The 20,763-nt window shown below is 34.4% G+C and overlaps 1 protein-coding gene across 5 annotated transcripts; it reads right to left on the bottom strand.

Annotated features, from left to right (window-relative positions):
* Positions 1–291: 291 nt before the first annotated feature.
* On the bottom strand, positions 292–20,505 carry LOC128240560 (uncharacterized). Of its 5 annotated transcripts, none has more exons than XM_052957402.1 (8): positions 20,366–20,505; positions 15,104–15,290; positions 14,431–14,589; positions 13,277–13,464; positions 12,304–12,472; positions 11,061–11,163; positions 8,341–8,495; positions 292–3,193 (listed from the first exon to the last, which is right to left on the bottom strand). In XM_052957402.1, exons 2-8 carry the CDS (start codon positions 15,276–15,278, stop codon positions 2,802–2,804), a joined length of 1,341 nt encoding a protein of 446 aa, XP_052813362.1. In that variant the 5' UTR covers positions 15,279–15,290; positions 20,366–20,505; the 3' UTR covers positions 292–2,801. The 5 variants fall into 5 exon arrangements, with proteins under 5 accessions (XP_052813362.1, XP_052813231.1, XP_052813304.1 ...); XM_052957271.1 differs by having other exon boundaries at positions 20,321–20,477; XM_052957344.1 differs by lacking the exon at positions 20,366–20,505 and adding an exon at positions 19,507–19,586.
* Between the last annotated feature and the right edge of the window lie 258 nt (positions 20,506–20,763).

Below are 20,763 nucleotides of genomic sequence, written 5' to 3'. Positions count from 1 at the left end.
ATTTCTGTATGAAAATTAATCTTTTATGGCTTACATAAACATTATTTTTTGTACTTAAATATAAAAACCTGCTATCTGATTTTTTGTCAGCAGTCTTGTATAACTGGTTTCTAAGGATTTTCAAAAAAATTGGCTCGTTCCAATACAAAAAAAGTTGTCAAAACGTTCAATCTGTGAGAGTGCAGTTTTAAGTTTCGGTATTACGACAATGATACTAAGGCTTTCGCAACATGACAAAAACTGACTTGCCAAAAATTATCATTAAAAAAAATTCTGCCAATAAAACAAAGCCCAAGTTGTTCCTCAAAATCCAATTTGAAGCATGTTTATTCAAAAAAATTAACATTTTAACAAGAAAGTATTTATACAAACATTTACAAGTAACATTAAAAACATGCAGACAAGAAAGACATTATATTTTTCATCATAAAAAGATTACAAAAAAACATAAAAGCAATAAAAGAATTATTATGTAGCACACACAAAGCACTGAAAGAGCACATTTGTATATATATAAAATACTTTGAAAAGAACCCACCATGATAAAGTAAAGTTACACAAGTATGATTTTCCTGCAATATCCAATAATGGGTATTAAGGTTTCAAATATAAAAATGGTTTTCTATTAATTTAAGTATCTATCATGTGTTTCCGGTCAATAGAAAATCCAGCAAGCCTTTTTAGCGGGCACACAGCGTACCCGAGGGTCAGATTTTTCAATCTGGACCGGACAAACATGATTGATATTTTTTCTTGCATATCTAAAATTATCAATTTGTGAGAAAATTGACGTAAAAACCACACTTTTGTACATTTCACCAAAATGCGTGTGCGACGTTGTTTACTGACATCATAAGGCGTTTTTTTTCCCAACAATGCCAGCGCACTGGTCACATGATCAGGAACACTTCCGGAATGCAAGAAAATCCTATGTCACAGTTTAAAGATATGCACATTTCTTTTTTAATACAGGAAATTCTTTTTCATTTCTATTTCAATATCAAATATATATGTAAAGATTATACTAATTATGTTTAAGCTGATGCAGTATTAAAATCACGCATAATTCAAATTTTGTGAGTTGATTTTTACATTATATGTTATGATCCATAAAACTGGAGTTGATAAATCTTAGATGTTTTGTAAGCAAAGGAGGAACTTTCATGTGAGTAGGGCCAGCACCCTTATGATTGTTAAAATAGAAAAAAACACTAAAATTGTGAAATTTACAGATGCTAGTGCCTGTGATTTAGAAACCAAAATAACTGGCATTATCTGATTAAATCCAACTTTGTCCCTGGAATAAAACTTTATTTAGCAAACAGTTGATTTAACTATGTCAATAATATACACTCTACCTACATTTTAAAAATAAGCGTTGATTCTTAAAAATATAGACTACACAGTATATAATAAGGAACATTAAATTGAAACAAAAACTTCGAACAAAATTGAAATTTATACAAAAAAGTTTCAAAATTCTACAAAATGATATTCATGATGAATAAAATAATAACAAAATGCAGTTTATTCTCAAAATATGTCCAACATTCTTTTTTTAATTTAAAAAAAAAACTTGAAAAAAGGAATTTGAGAAATAAAGGTAACTTTGAGGCTTGATAATTCTTATGTGTATCATGGACTAGACATTTCACCAAATTCAAAAAAATACACTTCATGCTAAAAATCACAAAAAAGCAACAAATAGCCCACAAGGCCCATAAAACATTATCACCATTTTTATAATCACAAACGCTAACCACATTATTGGCTGTTAGTTCAACTTAAAACATAATTTTATCTAATGTTTAATGAAGAACAAGTTTTATTTCAGTTCTGAAAAACTAATGAAGTACAATCTCAAGTTCAGAACAAAATGGCTGCACAGGGAACACCAACACTCATCTGTGTTGTTTTTTTCTCTCTCAGTCAAACAAGGGGTATAACTCAATAAGTATTACAGCAAGAGTTACAAGCCTTGCTGTAAGTATGTGTATTGTCTCTGGCAACATGAGTTACAATTTTTATTTTAACACTAAAGCAGTTGTTGAGTAAAGGTCAAGATTACTCAAATTGCACTCCAACGTAGTCAATGCTGACAAAAAAACCAAAGACACAGAGGCTAAAACAATACCCTGACTTTTATTTTTTGAAAAATAAAACAGACAAGCTAACAATTTCTTTCAATATCTATCTCAAGTTATAAAAAAGTTCTATTTCATATTTACAAAACTTCTATCTCAAATTTATTACATAAAAAAATCATCTGTCTCCAGTTTTTTTCACAAGCTTTTAAAAGTTCTGAAAACTTTTCTTCCACAAGTTTTTCTCTCTCAGTAATTCAAGCTTGAAACTGTTCTGTAAGTTCTGAGCACATTTATACACCATTTATCTTGAATTTGAGACACTGGCTCAGAAAAGAAACTTTTGTTAATGTTACAAATATATTATATACAGTAAATGTTGACAAAAAAAATGTGTAAATACTTATTAAACATGTCATCTGTAACATGAAGCAATGTTTATAACTGTTCCTCACCAAATACCAATTTAAGATTTGCAACTTTGAGTCTTGAGTTAAAAATTGATTTTAAGATCTGAAAATCTTTAAATTCTATGTAAAGTTCTTAAAAATCTTCAAATTCTATCTCAATTTCCTTAAACTATACTCATTCTATCTCAACTTCTTAAAACTCTTCAAATTCTATCAACTATTCTTTTCAAGACTATCCCAGGTTCTTACAAATTCTATCTCAAGTTCTTAAAACTATTCTGATTGTTTCAAAAGTTCTTAAACTCTTCTATCCCTTCATTGTTTCGTACCTCCTTGTGAGACACTTTGTAATCTCCTCGGACAAAACCTTCCACTTCTGCCCTTCTAACTTCTCATCAATGCTATCTGGATGGTAATGAACAACTGCTTTTTGAAGCGTCTTTTTTATTTTTGTGAGCCTATCACTTTCCGTCTGTTTCGGAAGAACCAGTTTTTTGGATTTGTCCTTTGGTGGGAATTTATTGTACACAAACTTCAGGAATTCGTCATGACTTACATCCACCTTTGAGTCCAGTAGTTTTATTTCTTTCTCCAGAGTTTTCAGGACCTCTTTCTTTTCAGCAGCTTTTCTTTCTTCTTCAGCTTGAACCGTTTCAGACTGGTACTCAGCAAGGCTAGTGGTGGCCTCTTGGAACCAGTCTGAAAAAAAACAAATGTAAGTAAAAAACATATCAGGAGAACAAGTTTTGATCAGCAGGAGCACCTCAAGAGCAAATAATAAGGCTTTGCCTTCTGAGGTTTTTTTTACATTTGACAAAGGGCATAATGTGCCACTATTTAAGACATACTTAAGGGCCTTGCTGTGCATGAGCATATTTTCTTGTATACCGGACGAGCGTTTCCGGTCATGTGACCAGTGCTGGAAAAACCTGTCTTACATACCCCATGTTAGATGAGTCACGCACAACAATGCGCCACTTCTTATTTCTTTTATTGTAAGGTTTATGAAAAGTATATTATGCCATTTCAATAAAACGCAATCAAATATATATGTATGCAAGACTTTTAAATTGAAAATAAATAATCGTAAAAAATGTGATTTCAGTAAACAACGTCGCACTCATGTTTTGGTGAAATGTATCAAAGTGCGTTTTCTACGTCATTTTTTCCACAATTTGATACTTTTAGATATGCAAGAAAAAATATCAATCAGGTTTTTCCGGTCCTGATCGATAAATCCGACCCTCAGGCAAGCTGCAAAGCCGGTTACTCGGCAAGCCTCTTTACCAGCTTATGCACGCGCCCAAGGGTCGGATTTTTCTATCCGTACCGGATACATACACATGATAGATACTTATACTCTTTGAAAACATTTGTTCAGAGTTTTATTTATTTTAAATATGTTGCCTGTATAGTAATGGCCAATATTTATGCAAAAAGCTACAGAAACAAGCTCAGTAGAATTTTTTTTTAAATAAACCCAGTTTAGTGGCACTGGGTAAACGCCAAAGACATAGAACATAAAATCACAAACAAGAAACATAACAGAACAGCACAAAACTCCACAAACAGCACAATGCATACATACTATATATAAAAAATAGGTATGTTTATCAAGAATTGTTAGGTACCACCTTGTAGATTAAGGTTTTTCCACAATGCCGCAGACAATAACGACAGTTAAGCTTTAGGTTGACAATACCTCCAATTTATTATAACAAGAGGGCCATAATGGCCCTAAATCCGATGGCCCTAAATCCCTCAACTGAGTGAAAGTTTTTAACCCTGGTTTTTTTATGAGAATGAATTACATAATATGGTTCCAGTTGGATGGCAAATACTGTATTTGTCAGTCTTCTTTTTATTTATATTATTCTTTGTTTGAAGAACTCAAAAACTACATGAGGGAATTGAATTAAACTTGGAACATTATTACAAAGATCTTCAGACACAAGATGTGAAGTTGTGCATCTGCCAGAATTATAATTCTGGGGCACTTAAATGCAGAGTTGTTCATTTTTCATAATGCTAATGCAATAGCAGTTCATGTCCCTGAAGTGAATTAAACAATATAATATCATAAATGATGTTCTGTTTTCTAAAATTGACAAAAATCTTGGTAAATAGTACTTGAATTACCACCTTTGCAATATACTAACATTGTGAGGGAGCATAGAAATTACATGACCAAAAATGTGAAGAACCACAGAAATTGACGCAACAAAACACATGTGTTTGATTCTTTCTCTCTTAACATTCAAATTAAAAAGAGTATTATAAGAATATTTTTCTCTTAATCTGGGTACAAGTCACCGACATAACCCTGTCCCCCATTTTATCATTTTTACCTACTACCACAAAATTGCGGGTTAAATTGAATGATCCTACCTTCTGCTACAACAAAAGTGTTTGGTACATGGAATGATCCTACCTTCTGCTACAACAAAAGTGTGGGGTACATGGGACCTTCTACTACAAAATGCAGGGGTACATGGAATGATCCTACCTTCTACTACAAATATGTGGGGGTACATGAAATGAGCCTACCTTCTACTACAAAAGTAAGGGGGTACATGGAATGATCACACCTTCTACTACAAATATGCGGGGGTACATGGAATGATCCTACCTTCTACTACAAAAGTAAGGGGGTACATGGAATGATCCTACATTCTACTACAAAAGTAAGGGGGTACATGGAATGATCCTACTTTCTACTACAAATATGTGGGGGTACATGGAATGAGCCTACCTTCTACTACAAAAGTAAGGGGGTACATGGAATGATCCTACTTTCTACTACAAAAGTAAGGGGGTAAATGGAATGATCACACCTTCTACTACAAATATGTGGGGGTACATGGAATGAGCCTACCTTCTACTACAAAAGTAAGGGGGTACATGGAATGATCACACCTTCTACTACAAATATGTGGGGGTACATGGAATGATCCTACTTTCTACTACAAAAGTAAGGGGGGTACATGGAATGATCCTACTTTCTACTACAAATATGTGGGAGTACATGGAATGAGCCTACCTTCTACTACAAAAGTAAGGGGGTACATGGAATGATCACACCTTCTACTACAAATATGTGGGGGTACATGGAATGATCCTACTTTCTACTACAAAAGTAAGGGGGTACATGGAATGATCCTACTTTCTACTACAAATATGTGGGGGTACATGGAATGAGCCTACCTTCTACTACAAAAGTAAGGGGGTACATGGAATGATCCTACTTTCTACTACAAAAGGATGAGGGTACAAGGAATGAGCCTACCTTCTACCAGCGCCGTAGCCACACTGAGGCACACCAAGCTGCCTAGGTTAAAATTTTCAGAGCAAAAATAAAAAAAAATACATAAAAAGGCAATGAAAAATATTAAAATTTGCATCTGAATTCGAGACACCACTACAATATAACAGAACTATGTACAAATAATTATGCAAAATGTTGTAGCTGAGGCAAGTTGAGGCACCATCCTCGCTATTGTTCAATAGATTCCGCATGAAATTTAGCCTACAATGGTAGACATTGCTACGTACAGGGCAAGAATTGGTTGTTTCTCAATCGCTTCTGGGTTTTTTTTATTGACCTGGACACATTTTTAGTGGTATGCTTCTCTTCATTGCGAAGATTGACGGTCGATGTACGTAAGGGCTACAAAATCATTACATTATGACTTACATTGTGAAGAACTGTATTAAACTAGTACTACCTATAAATAAAACGTCTTTATTATAAAAACTATTTGTTGTGATGCAAAATTAGAAAGCAGACAGCAGCGATATTTATCACTTCATGTCGTAACTACTTTGCATGCTCCAGTGTTTTATTCCATACTCTTTACAGGTGTTTGTCTGGATTAAGCAATTTTGGTTTAATTGTTCTAACTGTTCTAAAACACATTGATGCGGTAACCGCTGATGTGATGTTTATAAACAGTTTGTACAGGAAAAACGGAATAAAAAAATGTGTCGTTGAGCACAGATTATTCCGATAAAATAATCGAAATCAAACATGTTCTTATGGCCATAATTGAAGTTATAAAACTTTCATCACGAGGATTTCCTCTTAGGGCTATTCCAGTAAAACATAACCCACGGGGGGGAAGGCAATTATTTAAATAGTATATGGGTGGGTGTCTTTTTCCGCAAATTTGGATCCCTAAAGAGTAAATTTGCTTCTGTAGGGGGGTGGTATATTTTAAAAGTGCCTTACCCCCGGGGTCATATGTTTAAATGGAATAGCCCTTAGAGAACGGTGGTTAAAAGATCAAAAATGTGAGGATAGCAATTTTAACTTCTTTATGGACTGGATTAAAGCACATATGATGAAAAACTTCCCAACCAAATAAATATTGTAGTGCCAGGGAAACCACGGATTGTTGGTAGATGAAACCACAGGACAAATTCCGGTAAAAAAATCAGTGTTGGACCATTATAAGCATAATCACTTCTATCTAATTTTATACCACGTAATTCAACACCTTACTTCTGGTTTTCCTGAACAGTTGGATGACGTTTAATATGGAAACCATGACCACCTTACATGTAGCATTGAAGACAAAAGCAAACAAACAATTTCAAATGATCTTCCTATGACAAGCAAATTTGCAAGTAAATTTATTAGATGCGAACACTCAAATGAAAACATTAAAAAAAACCTGTGTCTTAACATCAATGCAATTTTTCAGTTAATTTTACCTGTGGGTTCCTGTTTGAACGCAGTTTCAGTACTTTAAGAAGACTCATATAATGGACACGATCAACCATGAAAGACACTTGACTAGATGGGTTGGCTTTAATGTTTATTCATAAAAACATTCCAATAGACCGCACAGATATTTTGTGATTGTGGGATTCTCCCTAACATAGAAGTATTTTCAAAGTGCCAATAAAATTATTTGGTTTTTAGCCGAAAGTGTCGCCCAGGACCACGGGCCTATTAACCATAAGTCCTTGCCAGGACGCACTATACAGCATACCTATCAAGACTGGCTACAGCACTGTCAAACATACAATATTCATACAATATAATAACATTTTGGTAAATTAATTGACTGAAACTGAACAGAAAACATCCCAGAGCACACCACAGATGATCTAGTAACCAACACATTTTTGGACCTAACTACCCCTAGTGTTAGGGGTACATGGTATGCGCCTACCTTCTACCACAAAAGTGTAGGGGTACCTGAATTGAGCCTACCTTTTTCTACAAAAGAGTGGGGGTACATGGAATGAGCCTACCTTCTTCTACACAAGTGTGAGGGTAAATGGAGAGAGCCTACCTTCTACTACAAAAGTGCAGGGGTACATGGAATGAGCCTACCTTCTACTACAAAAGTGCAGGGGTACATGAAATGAGCCTACCTTCTACTACAAAAGTGCAGGAGAACATGGAATGAGCCTACCTTCTACTACAAAAGTGCAGGGGTAAATGGAATGAGCCTACCTTCTACTACAAAAGTGCAGGGGTACATGGAATGAGCATACCTTCTACTACAAAAGTGCTGGGGTACATGTTATGAGCCTACCTTCTACTACAAAAGTGCAGGAAAACATGGAATGAGCCTACCTTCTACTACAAAAGTGTGGGGTACATGGAATGAGCCTACCTTATACTACAAAAGTGCAGGAGTACATGGAATGAGCCTAACTTCTACTACAAAAGTGCAGGAGGACATGGAATGAGCCTACCTTCTACTACAAAAGTGCAGGGTTACATGGAATGAGCCTACCTACTGCTTAAAAGAGTGGGGTAAATGGAATGAGCCTACCTTCTTCTATAAAAGTGTGAGGGTAACTGGAATGAGGGAAACATCTAATGAGCTTACCTTCTAGAACAAAAGTGCGGGGGTACATGGAATGAGCCAGTTGAATGGCAAGCTTGTAGTACTCCTTGGCTTTGTACTTCAGCTTAAGGACGCGGCCATACACGCGGCCTAGACGGCTTAGGCTTATTGCCTCCAGTTCAACCTCTGTGATGTCCCTGGAGAATGATAAATAATACAGAAATTTATATCATAAATAAAATAATGAAATAACGCCATTATATATGTTTGATATATAACTATTTAAATACTAATAACTAAAAAGTTTGATGTTACATAGAGGATATTTGTTTATTTCAGTGTAAGATCGTATTTTATTTCACGAGTGTCATAGAAAAACATATTTTCACGAGTGGCGAAGCCTGGAGTGAAAATGTAGTTTTTTTATGATCACTAGTGAAATTAAATATGATCTTACACTGAAATAAACAAATTTTCTGTTTCTTTTATGCTTATTTTCGGAGTTTTATTTGTTTTTTTATTTATTTCTGAATTACCCCCTTTTTTGAAAAGGGTGGGCTTTACGCCGCTACCCGTGGGGCGCCCCTCATGCATAATTATAGCTGTCAACTTTTTTACTTTTACTTACTAATGTTCCAAAAAATAATGAAAACACTTTTTATTTTAACCAAATTACTACGCCGCTATTTATAGAATGAAAATTTGGAAGGTCAAATGTGTTAGCAAAACAAATGTGGATACTCATTGGATTTTAACCATTCTTCTTAGTTTAAGACTGCATATACGCGTGTTTTTATAGTAAGTTAATATACAGTCATCTTACTGTCAGAGACCAGTCTGTTTCACTTTAAAATGTTTGTTTTCCAGAAGAGTAAATGCCACGCTAGTTTGTTGACACATTTTGAGATGTGGGTGGGGTAAAAAATATCGGATCTATCTGTAAATTGTTGTGTGAATTCTCCAGGAAGCTCATTTTACGTACTACAACGGTTAACAGTTCAAAATACATTTGATCGATGCTATAAAATTTTATTTATGTTCGAACAGTTGTTTTTGTCTGTAATTTGTTTGGAATGAAAGCAAATGTTCGAACATTCAGCTTCAAAGATCAGTAAAATGTTTGATAAACGGGATAACCGGTAATAAACGGTAAGTTGTTAATTTCCAATTATATATTTATTTAAATTTATAAAATATTTATTTATTTTTTTTTAACCTTTTTTAACATAATTTACTGAAGTCCAGTGTTCTGTTTTGACCAAGGCAAGTACATGTAACAACAAAGGATTTTAAAAGTAGTTCTGAAAATTGATATTTTCACTCCTTATTTTGCAGTGAAAATATCAAATTGATATTTTCACTGTTGTTATTTCACTGTTAAAACCCCATATTTCATCGTAAAGCATGAAAGAAACAATTATCTTCATGCACATGTCTATCTTTCTGACCCTTTATCTACCAGAAGTATTGAGTTTTTGACTCAAATGGTATTCCATTGTCTACCTTGGTCTGTATTACAGAAGCACCTTTTGAAACTTTTTTTTATTTTTTTGTCTCGGTTACAGCCAATTTTAGTGTTATTATCTAAACACTGGTGATATAAAACTGCTGACAAAAAAGCAGATCACAGTTTTCATATTTACATTCAAAAATTAATGGTTAATGACTATTGTTTCAGGTTCTGGGTTCTAAAAAGTTGTCACCACTTTTTCACCAGGGTTTAAGGGGGTCGGGAAAGGGCCCCTTACAAGTCCAGGGCAGTGCCCCTGTGGAAGCGCATGGGGTATTAGCACTTCAAGAGCCTTAGATTGGCATTTAATTAACACATTGTCGTGCAAAAAACATAATATTTTATTGTACATGAAGTTATTAGCAAATTTTTATTCCATTGACAAAATATATGGGCAAGTATAAATAAAAAAACATGGAAATATTGCAAAAAAATGGACATACATCAATATTTGATTTCTGTCTCATGCCTGCATACAAAAGTGCCATAAAATTAAAAAATACTATTATGAAATTATGAGATAAACTTAAAATAAATGGAAAATCAAAATAATATACAATGTCAAACGTAGGCCATACTATCCTAATAGAAATTGTCTACTGTACTCTACTCCAGCCATCTTATCAGACCCCTTATTAAATGGGATGTTATTTTATTTATTTGTAATCATATCCAAATGACTTCTGTTAATCGTTTTGATACTTTTTAACCCCTTAGAATGCTGCATTTATAGCAATTACAAATTGCAACAAAACCGAAAGCAAATCTATTTTAGCGCAAACGTCATTACGAAATTTGCATAACATGTGACTTTCCGACCTTAGAGGTAGGGACATGGGTCTTGCACGCGACACTTCGTCTTGGTATGTCGACCACATGTGGCAAGTTATTCTAAAATCTGTCCATACAAGATAAAGTTACAGCCTGGACATGACAAGCTATAGTCTATGTACTCATTGTACTTATATGCAGCATTCCATTGTGAATAAACACTAAATATGACCTTGCCATGGGTCTTGCATGCGACACTTCGTAATGGTATGTTGAACCAATGTGGCCAGTTGTTTTAAAATCAGTCCATACACGAGAAAGTTACAGCCCCGACACGATTTAATGAGTCAGACGCACGGACAGATGGTGCAATTTTAATATGCCCACCTCCGGGGGCATTAAAGTTATCAAAACAGTGAATCTGTGAGAGTGCAGCTTTAAGATGATTCTGTAATATTGCCCCTGGTAATCCATAGTTTACCTGGTCCTGATACAGGCCTGTTTGTACCAATCAATAACTTCCCACACCATGTCAATGTTAAGAGATTCCTCGTCCCTCAGGACCTTCTCAAATAGGGCGTCACCTGAAATGAGAACCATGGAAGGAGTAAGGAATGTTTTGCTGTGACAGAAAAGGAGGGTGAATATATATATATATGTACACGTCCTAGACACACTTTCGTTTTCGACCAGTGGCTAGGTCTGCCCCTACATGGTTAGGTATGTTAATAGACTTGGACTTTTAATGTATAAACATATGCAACCAATATCTATTTATAAATCATTTAATTGTTATAATTCTAAGCATGCAAGCATCATAATATCTTATTCCATTACGTAAACATCTTTTAAATGGTTTTGTTATCAATTCAAGTCTGACTTATTCTATAATAATACAACTGTATACAGTTATTGCAATGTTAGATAACTTTCTATTACAAGTATCATTATTTATTTCAGAGTATTGTTTAAACAATTATAGTGTGCCTTGTCCTTATCATGTATGTGTATGTACGATTGTAAATATTTGTTAATAGTGTTTGTCCTCATAAGCCGTATGGCTTATTGGATGTGTAATAAATCTTCTTCTTCTGTAGATGAATGTACATGTGTATATAAAATAATATACTGAAAAACAAAATACTGAAATTACACAAAGGGACATTTGGTCATAGGGCTGTGTGACTAGCTAGGTTACTCGTCAAAATCCTGCCTGTTTTAAGCCAACCCCTCCATATGTCCCTGCAGTTGTTTTTTTCCACTTTTTAGAGAATGGTGGCAGGGCCTGGGAATATTAGTGCTTTAGCCAAAAAAATGGGGGGAAAATACTAACATGATTCATATATAACTTCATATTCATGAATGGCACTTTATTGCTAAATGTTTATAGAACAATGCTGACCTCCAAAAAGGAAGATGAAAAAAATCACCTCATTTGGGGGAAAATATATACTTTTTCAAGAGGGAAATGGGGGCCAAATTTCAATCTCTACAACAGGCGGAAAAAAAACCCTGCCATCCTGACCTCAGGATAAAATATTAGAAAATGCATTTACTTAATAGTGATTTGATTGATTACCAGCCTAAAACTAAATCAAGACATTAAGTCAACCAAAAATCAATTATAATGTATACTTAGTCCAGCTAACACAACATATGTAATCCAGTCAATGCAGAGAATTTTCAAAAGGCATGAAAAGACAAAAATTAAAATGCGATATCACCTATATCTCTGGCCTGCATTGACTCAGCCATGCACGTGTGCATTAGGACATCCTGCTCAAGGACTCGAACCTCTGTTTGAATCTGCTCTTCTGGGCTGATCCTCCCTGCCTCATTGATCGGCATATAGCACTCCCTCATGGCATTCAGGCATTTCTTGTAATCCTTGTCCTAGAAGAATATGGTAAGGTGGTACTCTTGTTGTTAATAATGTGTAGAATAACTAATATCCCACTGTTCTTTAAACACAAAATAACATTTGAATAAAAACAAAACGTGGTAAGTCAGTTTTAAAAATTTAAATTCTGCAGTCCTAATCAAACATCAGTGCACACACGGCTGGGCAAAAATATAAATGCTGTCATTTCCTTTTTAATTTAACATGACTTTATAACAATAGATTTTGGAAAAAAATATTTTTGTTCAGTACTATTTTATGTCATTTTAAATGAATTTTTCAGCAAAAGATCAATTACATATCGTCTTGTGATTCCTTAAAGATGCACTTTTACTCCCAGATAAGATTTACCACAATTAATAATGTTTTACTATTCCAAAAAAGATGAATAAATGTCGAAAACAATGTTTCTTATGAAAGATACAGAGTTTAACTTGAAAGAAATGAGCATAAACAACAGTACTTCTACCTTATGAGACTATAGTAGACCACAATAAATCTTTTAGCATTCACCAATCATTTAATATTTTTGCGCTTTCTGCTATAAAAATACACGGTTACAATCTTGTTATCAGTAATTAATATTTTCCATAAATGCATTATTTAGGAAGTAGTTAAAGGTTTATCAGTCAATAACGATGTTTGTTATACATGTGTATGTATTGATTTTGAATAAGAGTGCAACTTTAAAAAGTTGTTTTTTTAAATAATGTTATGTCGCAAATAGATATAGTATAAACTCTGAAATGAATATTTTATTCCTGAAAAGTGAAAGTGTCATACAATACCTAAATTACCTGTATTGCCACGATTCCTCTGTGGAATTGGCACTCTGCCAGTTTTAGGAAGGCTTCACTCTTGACCTCCTTCACCTCTATAGCCATGGCAATGTCATATATCGCCTGGCAACGCAGCTCTATGTCAAAAACATCAAGAACATTGGTCGCCACATCTTCCCAGCATGCTCTACAGGATGTGAGAACACCTTAAAATATATAAGGAAACACATGTGAGTGCCTTTTCACCTGTATTGTTATGCAATAATGGTCTACATTAAGCATTTGCCATTTTAACAAAAAATAAATCTTGAGTTGGAATCTTGCAGAAAACATGGAAGGAAGGTAGGCTTCTTTTACTTTTATTTTTTTATGAGGCTTTTTGTAAGAACATTATTGTCATCATTAAAGAATTGTGTAAAAGTAATCTTAATAAAGCCTTCAAGGTTTTAAACTACATATTAAACACACACTTTACTTTTTTCTTTTTTTTTAACTGAGTACTATATAAAATGGTAGGGTCAATGCCTATTTCGTAGGTTTAGTCGGATAACCGGAACAGAATGTTGTTGCTTTTAGGCCTAAGAGGGCATATTTCACAATTATTTAAGCCAGAGTTATAGGCATTGGTGTACCTGTACCAACATATGTCTGACTACAAGTGTAACTAAAACTGTCTTAGTTGTGATAAATATGCCCCCTCGATGAAACTCTTTCTTTGAAAAGGGCAATAACATTGGCCAAACATTATAACCAACGTCAAACTTGACCAGTTTTTCATACTTCTTAACTTGTGTACAAAAAAACTGTTTAAATTCATTTTATCTGTTGACCCTTTCATGAGAAACCATCCATAAACCTTGGTTTAAAAAAAACAAGACTAACAGACAAACATGCTTACTCCTATATTATATCATTAAATTATCTTGGAGCTAGTTTTTGAGTCACGGCCAAGCTTCTAGTTTTTACAAGAAAACGCCAAAAATGACAACAACACCAAGGATAGACAATATTTGACTATTTTCTTTGAACTACAGACAAGCTAAAAACAGGACAAGGAACTGTCTGATTGTTAAACAGATAAAATAACTAATACATGCCTTTTTGATTTGAGGGATACATGAGGTTTCACATTGAAGCCATTTCAGGAGGCAGATTAGAAAGAAATGACTAACCTGTGACCCAAGAGAGGGGTTTTACATTGAAGCCGTGCTGGTAGGCAAAGGAGAAGAACTTGAAAGCTTCTTTGATGTGATAGAACAGGGTGTATCTGTACTGTGGAGAGTAACAGTCACTCTCTGAATGAACTTTCATCAGTCGCCAACTTGCCATACCTTAAATTAATTCATAATAATATTACTCTGGTAAGCAACTTAAACAAGACCCATTGTACCCCATGAGTGCCACTTTGTCAGAAACATAAAGCCATTACTAATGGCTACACATTTTTTTTATAAAAGTGCAGAAAAATGTTAATAAATTTGAACTGTAGATAATTTGTCCATGAGACTGTTAACTGTGACCTTGACCACAGAACTTTATTGTTGAACTATCCTAGGTCAAACTGTTCAGAATTATTGTAACTACTGTCTGTTTTTGTAAGTCTGTTGATCCTGATCTGAATTGACCTAGGCTACTGACCTCAAAATGATCAGTCTGTTAAATGATTTTTTGTAAGCTGGGGCAAATGTCAGTCGCAATAGTAAAATTTCACTCGCACCTTACAAGTATGGGAGTTATATTTGATGCTCTGTATAATTACAACACATAACAAACCTTACAGATATATTTTTTCAAGCATTAAATGATGATTTTCAGGTAAGGAGAACAAGAAACACCGAGAAGTACCAATGTTTTTCGCTGCTGATGTTTTATCATCTTCCGTCTTTCCCATATCAAAGGCCCGATTGTAACATTGAATGGCTTGCTTGTACCTTTCTGTCTTCACTGTGGGAGCAAGGCCTTCCTTTACACTTACATATAGCTCATTTCCCTTTTTTCGCCAATGTTCGGACGATGCCATGTTGACTATTGACTGAAATAACACAATTTTTAGTTTTAATAATGATTGCAAGATTATCAGATAATAATTAAAGAAACAAGCAAATTCGTTGAATTGATATCCCCCGCCTGATTTGGCTAAGTCAAGTCATGAAAATCAATTGTTGATTAAATATCTGGGGCCCTGGGGGGGGGGGGGGGGGGGGGGGGGGGCTGTGGTTACAATTGACTGTAGTCTAACATAATAGACATGTTTTACGGGAATCTTCCAATCACGAACTGCTAAGAGGGTTTGGGCAAAAACTGGGTGGGTTTGAAAAATATTGAAATTGTTTTTAGTGAAGTACTTAATGTTTGAAATGGATAAAAAAGGTTTATATTCAAATTTTTACATGTTAATACAAAACTATATGCACAAAAGAAGCATAAATAAAACGAAACTTGACTGACACAGACAACAATTATGCCGAGCGGAACAACTCGACCCAATTGTCATAACTGGGCCACCTCGGACAAGCTTCATGATAGACCTCATAAATACAATCGTAACAACTCGGCCATGGCCGAAATGTTTCGATTGTTGAAAACTGTGAACTGCAGCCTATTGTTATGTTTTGACAGAATGAAATGAAGAAAACCCCATCAAACTCATAATTATTCGTTGGATATTTATTTTTTGTGTACGGAACTAAATTATAAAATAACATTATTTAGTAATATTTCTTGTTTTTATGATATTTTATCAGGGCTTTTTCTATAGTACCCACGGGTCCGACTATCGGACCCATTCCCAAAGCAAAATATAAGATATTTTTCCCAATCTTCAGGAAAAAATCCCAATCAATTCTTTTTACCTGTACTGGTTCATTTTCAACATCCTAATAAATTATGTGATTGTAAGGTTTTTTTTGGTAATTGAACTCAGAAATCATTGATTTTCATTACATTTAGACATATGAACTATTATATGTCATGATTTATTGCAATAGATATTTACACCCCAAGGATTGATATTTCAGCCATTGTGGGTCTTTTAAAGGGAAAATAAACTAATATTAAATCATTTCCTTATTCACAGGAGACTAGACAGCTTTTTCTTTTCACTGTAAATTTCCCAATTTCCGCATTTTCACGACGCAAAATTTCCCAAAATGTCTAGGGTCTTTTTCCCAAAATGGGCAGAAAAAGCCCTGTTTATACATGCAATATGCTTTAACCCTGAATCCCTCCATATCAGAACAACAACCCACTTTAGGTACAAAACAATTTGTACATAAAGGATTTGCCATATCAAAAATCGTAAAAAAATCCGTCAACGTACAATTATTTGGACTACAATTGACTGGTGCATAGTGTGTGGGGGTTAGAACCAGCCTCCCGGTTAGCTCAGTCGGTTAAAGCCCTGTGCTAGTGTTCTAGCAGTCATGGGTTTGTGCTCTGTGATAGCTACAATAATGAGCGATCAGGGATACTTTTTTTATCATTTTGTCATTTCTTATGTATCCCTGTAACGCTACAACTCTCTACCATTTAACAACGGGCGAAATGATATACTGTAATAATATGCATTGATGTTGAATAATAATGACAAAGTTTTTCAATTTTTATCCGACAGTGATCTGAACTGGATTTAATTTGTCATTAGAGTTGTTATTTTCACATTAATATATTATGGGTCACGAATACTGTTATACATGTACACAACCAGTCAGATTTGTCCCAGATTTACCGATATCGAGATACTTGATAAATGATCAACACTTGTGTTTTATGATAACATAACATGTTTTTGGGGCATACTGACATAACTTAATATGTGTTTAATAGTAGGCAATAATATTTGCGTAGAAATTTGAATTTATAACGAATAATTTCAAAATTGTGGCCGCGAGGATTCTCTGCGCAAGGACTGCTTGCTACTTTTTGCTAGGATGGTGACGTCACAAGTCTGCCATATTAAAAAAAATCGTCAAAAGACTAGTTGACGGCCATTTAGGTGGACTACACTCTGTGAGCACTTATCATCCTAAGTTGTCAACATATCAATAAAACCAGAAATTAATTTTAACCTGACGTTCAAACAATAAAAATATAACCCTGATGTCGATACATCATAACATAAACTAGCCACAATTATGGGCGTATAGGGAACTTTTTTTGGCGTAGAGTCGCCTACACAAAAATCGTCGAAGACTTTGAGCGGCTGTTTACATGGACTAAACATATGTATAATATCATATTGAATTTTCGGAAATCTTCCTAAACCTGTAAAAACGGCTGGACACAGCTCCGTTATCAGTAACTCAATATATACCAAACAAATGCCAAGTTCTAATTATCTATTATGGTGTTGACAAATGGCGGGAAATAATGACCAATTTTCACGACGTATTATTTTATCAACCTATGATAAAAAATGACCGAGGAGTTCCGAATGTTATTTTGCGGTTGCATTAAATTATAAAGCAATTGTTTGTTTCGTGTAGCAGTTACTTCCCTTTAAATCGACGACCCTACTGAAACTATGAAATGGTTTGTGAACGTTGTAATCTCCAGCAGCCAAAATTATTGTAAACACTTAGATAAATTGTCCAATGCCAATGGTTATCTTTTGACTAGTTTGCACATTCAAATGATTTGATTGACTAGTAGTAATTTATAAGATAAAATTGACCAATCAATAAACATTATGGCTAACGAACCAAACAAAGAATTAACAATAGAGTTTTAAACATGTGACTGCAGAGAACCATACTAAACATAATTGACAGATTCAACTAGAACCCCACGAATTGAGTAAGTAAAGCAAAAATAAAGCGTGTGTTTATTATAGTGTCACCTCTCTAAATTAAATGCCGCCAATACGCTGGAATTGATTGATAAATACCTTTACTTCCGATGTATATTCTATATACAGGGCACCTGACAGGAAGGTGTGTAAGCTTATTTATACTCGCACTCGGGCAAGGCCCGTTCAGCAAGTGTTCCGATAACATTGTTAGTCACTTTATGTTTTTTGTAGGAAATTGCACAGACAGAATGTACTACAGCTACTCTGGTTCTTTAACGTGCACCAGTGTTAAGCACTGTCGCAAGGGACCCCAATTTAACGCCCTCTCAGATTATATTTTTAGTGGTGCGGCAAAGAATCGATCGTGTGACCCCTCGATTGACATTCAATAATGATACCACGGATCATAAAAGAGTAAGACCCTTCATAATGCTATAACTCGGGTGGTTGGACTCTATCATACACTTAAGTGACAATATTTAAAATGAACTTTCCCGTCGTGTGAAAGTCACGACGACCAACCCCGATACAGAATGTTCATTTAACTAATTTAACCTACAAGATGTTTAATTATCCAACGAAAAAGCTAGAATATAATACTAAAAAAGCAATATACACCGTGTACGAATGTTTTATATAAATGACATATTGATTCGAATGTTCAGAGCCTTTTTAACGTCATCGTTGTAAACTTTTAAATCTTTACTGATGTGGAACTAAAATGGACATACTTGTGAACTGCAGTATTGCTAACAACATGCAAGACACCTGTTTCAGCTGTATGACACCTGTTTTAGCTGTATGTGTTTAATCTTTTTATATGGACATGTTACGAAGCTGCACTCCAAAGATTTACCGTTTTGACGACTTTTTTGTCTTGGAATGAGCGTTTTGTGTAAATATATGCAAACCAGTGATAAAAGACCCCTGAAAAAATCAGATCGCAAATTTTCGTATTTAAGTTCAAACATTGATGTTTTATGCATTTTTCTTAAACCGTTAGTAACCTTTTTAGCCATAAAACATTAATTTTCGAACGGAAATATGAAAAACTGCCATCTAATCTTTTGTCAGCAGTCTGATCAATATCACTGGTTTGCAGATAGTTACACAAAAAATGCTCATTCCAAGACAAAAATAAATAATTGTCAAAACATTAAATCTGTGAGAGTGCAGCTTAAACAAAGTTGTTAGCTTTCGCGAAATTCTGAACAGTCGGCATATTGATTTCGGCTTTTATGGCGCTTTTTGTGTCTGAAACGTACCTTTTACATCAAATGAGGATGTAAATTAACCAGAAATTGTGAAATATAATGCCGCCGGGATGTTCAGCATCATTTAAAACATTATTTGTATACGTTATATGTTATATCTATGCTGTGTTTTTATCAGTATTATCATGTACTTCAAACTTGTACATTATAATAAGTCAGTTATTGTAAAAACGAAACACTCTTACCTCCATTCACAAATCAAACATCAATCGATCGAATTATAAACACAATGGAAAAGGTATGTACACGTACTCGCGTATAGCGGAATTAATGTGTAATAGCTATTTATAGATCGATATTTCGAAATCCGTTTGCAGAAAATTTCGCCTGATAATTTAGTCTGACATTCTATTTCATAATTGTAACCGTCAAAAAACGAAAAAGAACTATTATGTGCATCTAGTTCGAAACGAATGTTAACATTTAATAAAATGCTTACTATTTGGTCAATTAACTGCAGATTTTATACAAATGTTAACTTGTTCAAATACTGCGTAAACAAAGAGGCATACTCATATCAGCATACACATATACACTGGTTGGATTCGTCAACAAAACCATTTCAACGACAGAAATACAGCATAACACTCTAGAGCATCTTTCAGAGGCACAATACAGGTTTCAGCATCGGCGGCAGTTACGTTGACAGGACGCATCTTATTGAACGCCCCACCCCCACCACCCGCCAAAAAAAAAACAGCAATAAAAACAATAAAACTAAACATTCTCAAGACAAAAACTGATTGGAACATAATACTTAATCACCAAAAACTAAATACCAACCAAAAATCAACGAAAGAAATAGTCCACATATATATACACTATTATTTCTTTTAGTAATAACAGTATATATATTGGAGGAGAAATCGTGGAAGTTTTGGTTGATATTTAGATATTTTTGGGGGGTTTATGCTTTGAATTTATCGTTAGCATCATGAACTACAAGCTTGCAGCTTTTAAATTATTAATTCAGTTATTGGTAAAATGAAACAACCTTACCTCCATTCCTTAATCAAACACCAAAAGATTAAATTGTTAACATACCGATACGAGTGTGTCATGTATTAGGTACGATTAAACCAAAACTAAAGCGCATGTGAGTTTGGAATGCGATCACCAAGCCGGACATGCGGGTTTTCTCCGGGTTGTCCGGGTCCCACCACAACACAAGACCACACTCTCGCGTAAAATGGTGCCAACGAGAGTGATTTATATAATGGTGTAATAACTTGTTGCACAATCGTTGTAATTTAAAAATAAATATGTTTTAACTAAACCGAAACTACATGAAATAACTATTTATAGATCGCTTTTTCGAAATCCGTTTGCAGAAAATCAAGGAACCGATAATTTTGTTCGACATGCTGTTCCATGATATTATGTTGAGTTAAAAACCTACACGATTGAACTAAAATCCTTGGTTGTCCACGGTGTAAAAATAT

Source organism: Mya arenaria, chromosome 1 (assembly GCF_026914265.1).
Source record: "Mya arenaria isolate MELC-2E11 chromosome 1, ASM2691426v1".
Classification (NCBI taxonomy): Eukaryota; Metazoa; Mollusca; class Bivalvia; order Myida; family Myidae; genus Mya; species Mya arenaria.
The sequence above is the reverse complement of the archived record's forward strand: the minus strand, read 5'-3'. Positions and strand labels throughout refer to the sequence as shown.

Excerpts from the sequence above, each read along its gene's own strand:
- LOC128240560 (XM_052957271.1), bottom strand. Across the intron at positions 11,164-12,303 it reads AATGCAGGCCAGAGATATAG|GTGACGCCCTATTTGAGAAG; the intron begins GTGATATCGCAT and ends TTCTCATTTCAG. Across the intron at positions 3,194-8,340 it reads CCGCACTTTTGTTCTAGAAG|ACTGGTTCCAAGAGGCCACC; the intron begins GTAAGCTCATTA and ends GTTTTTTTTCAG.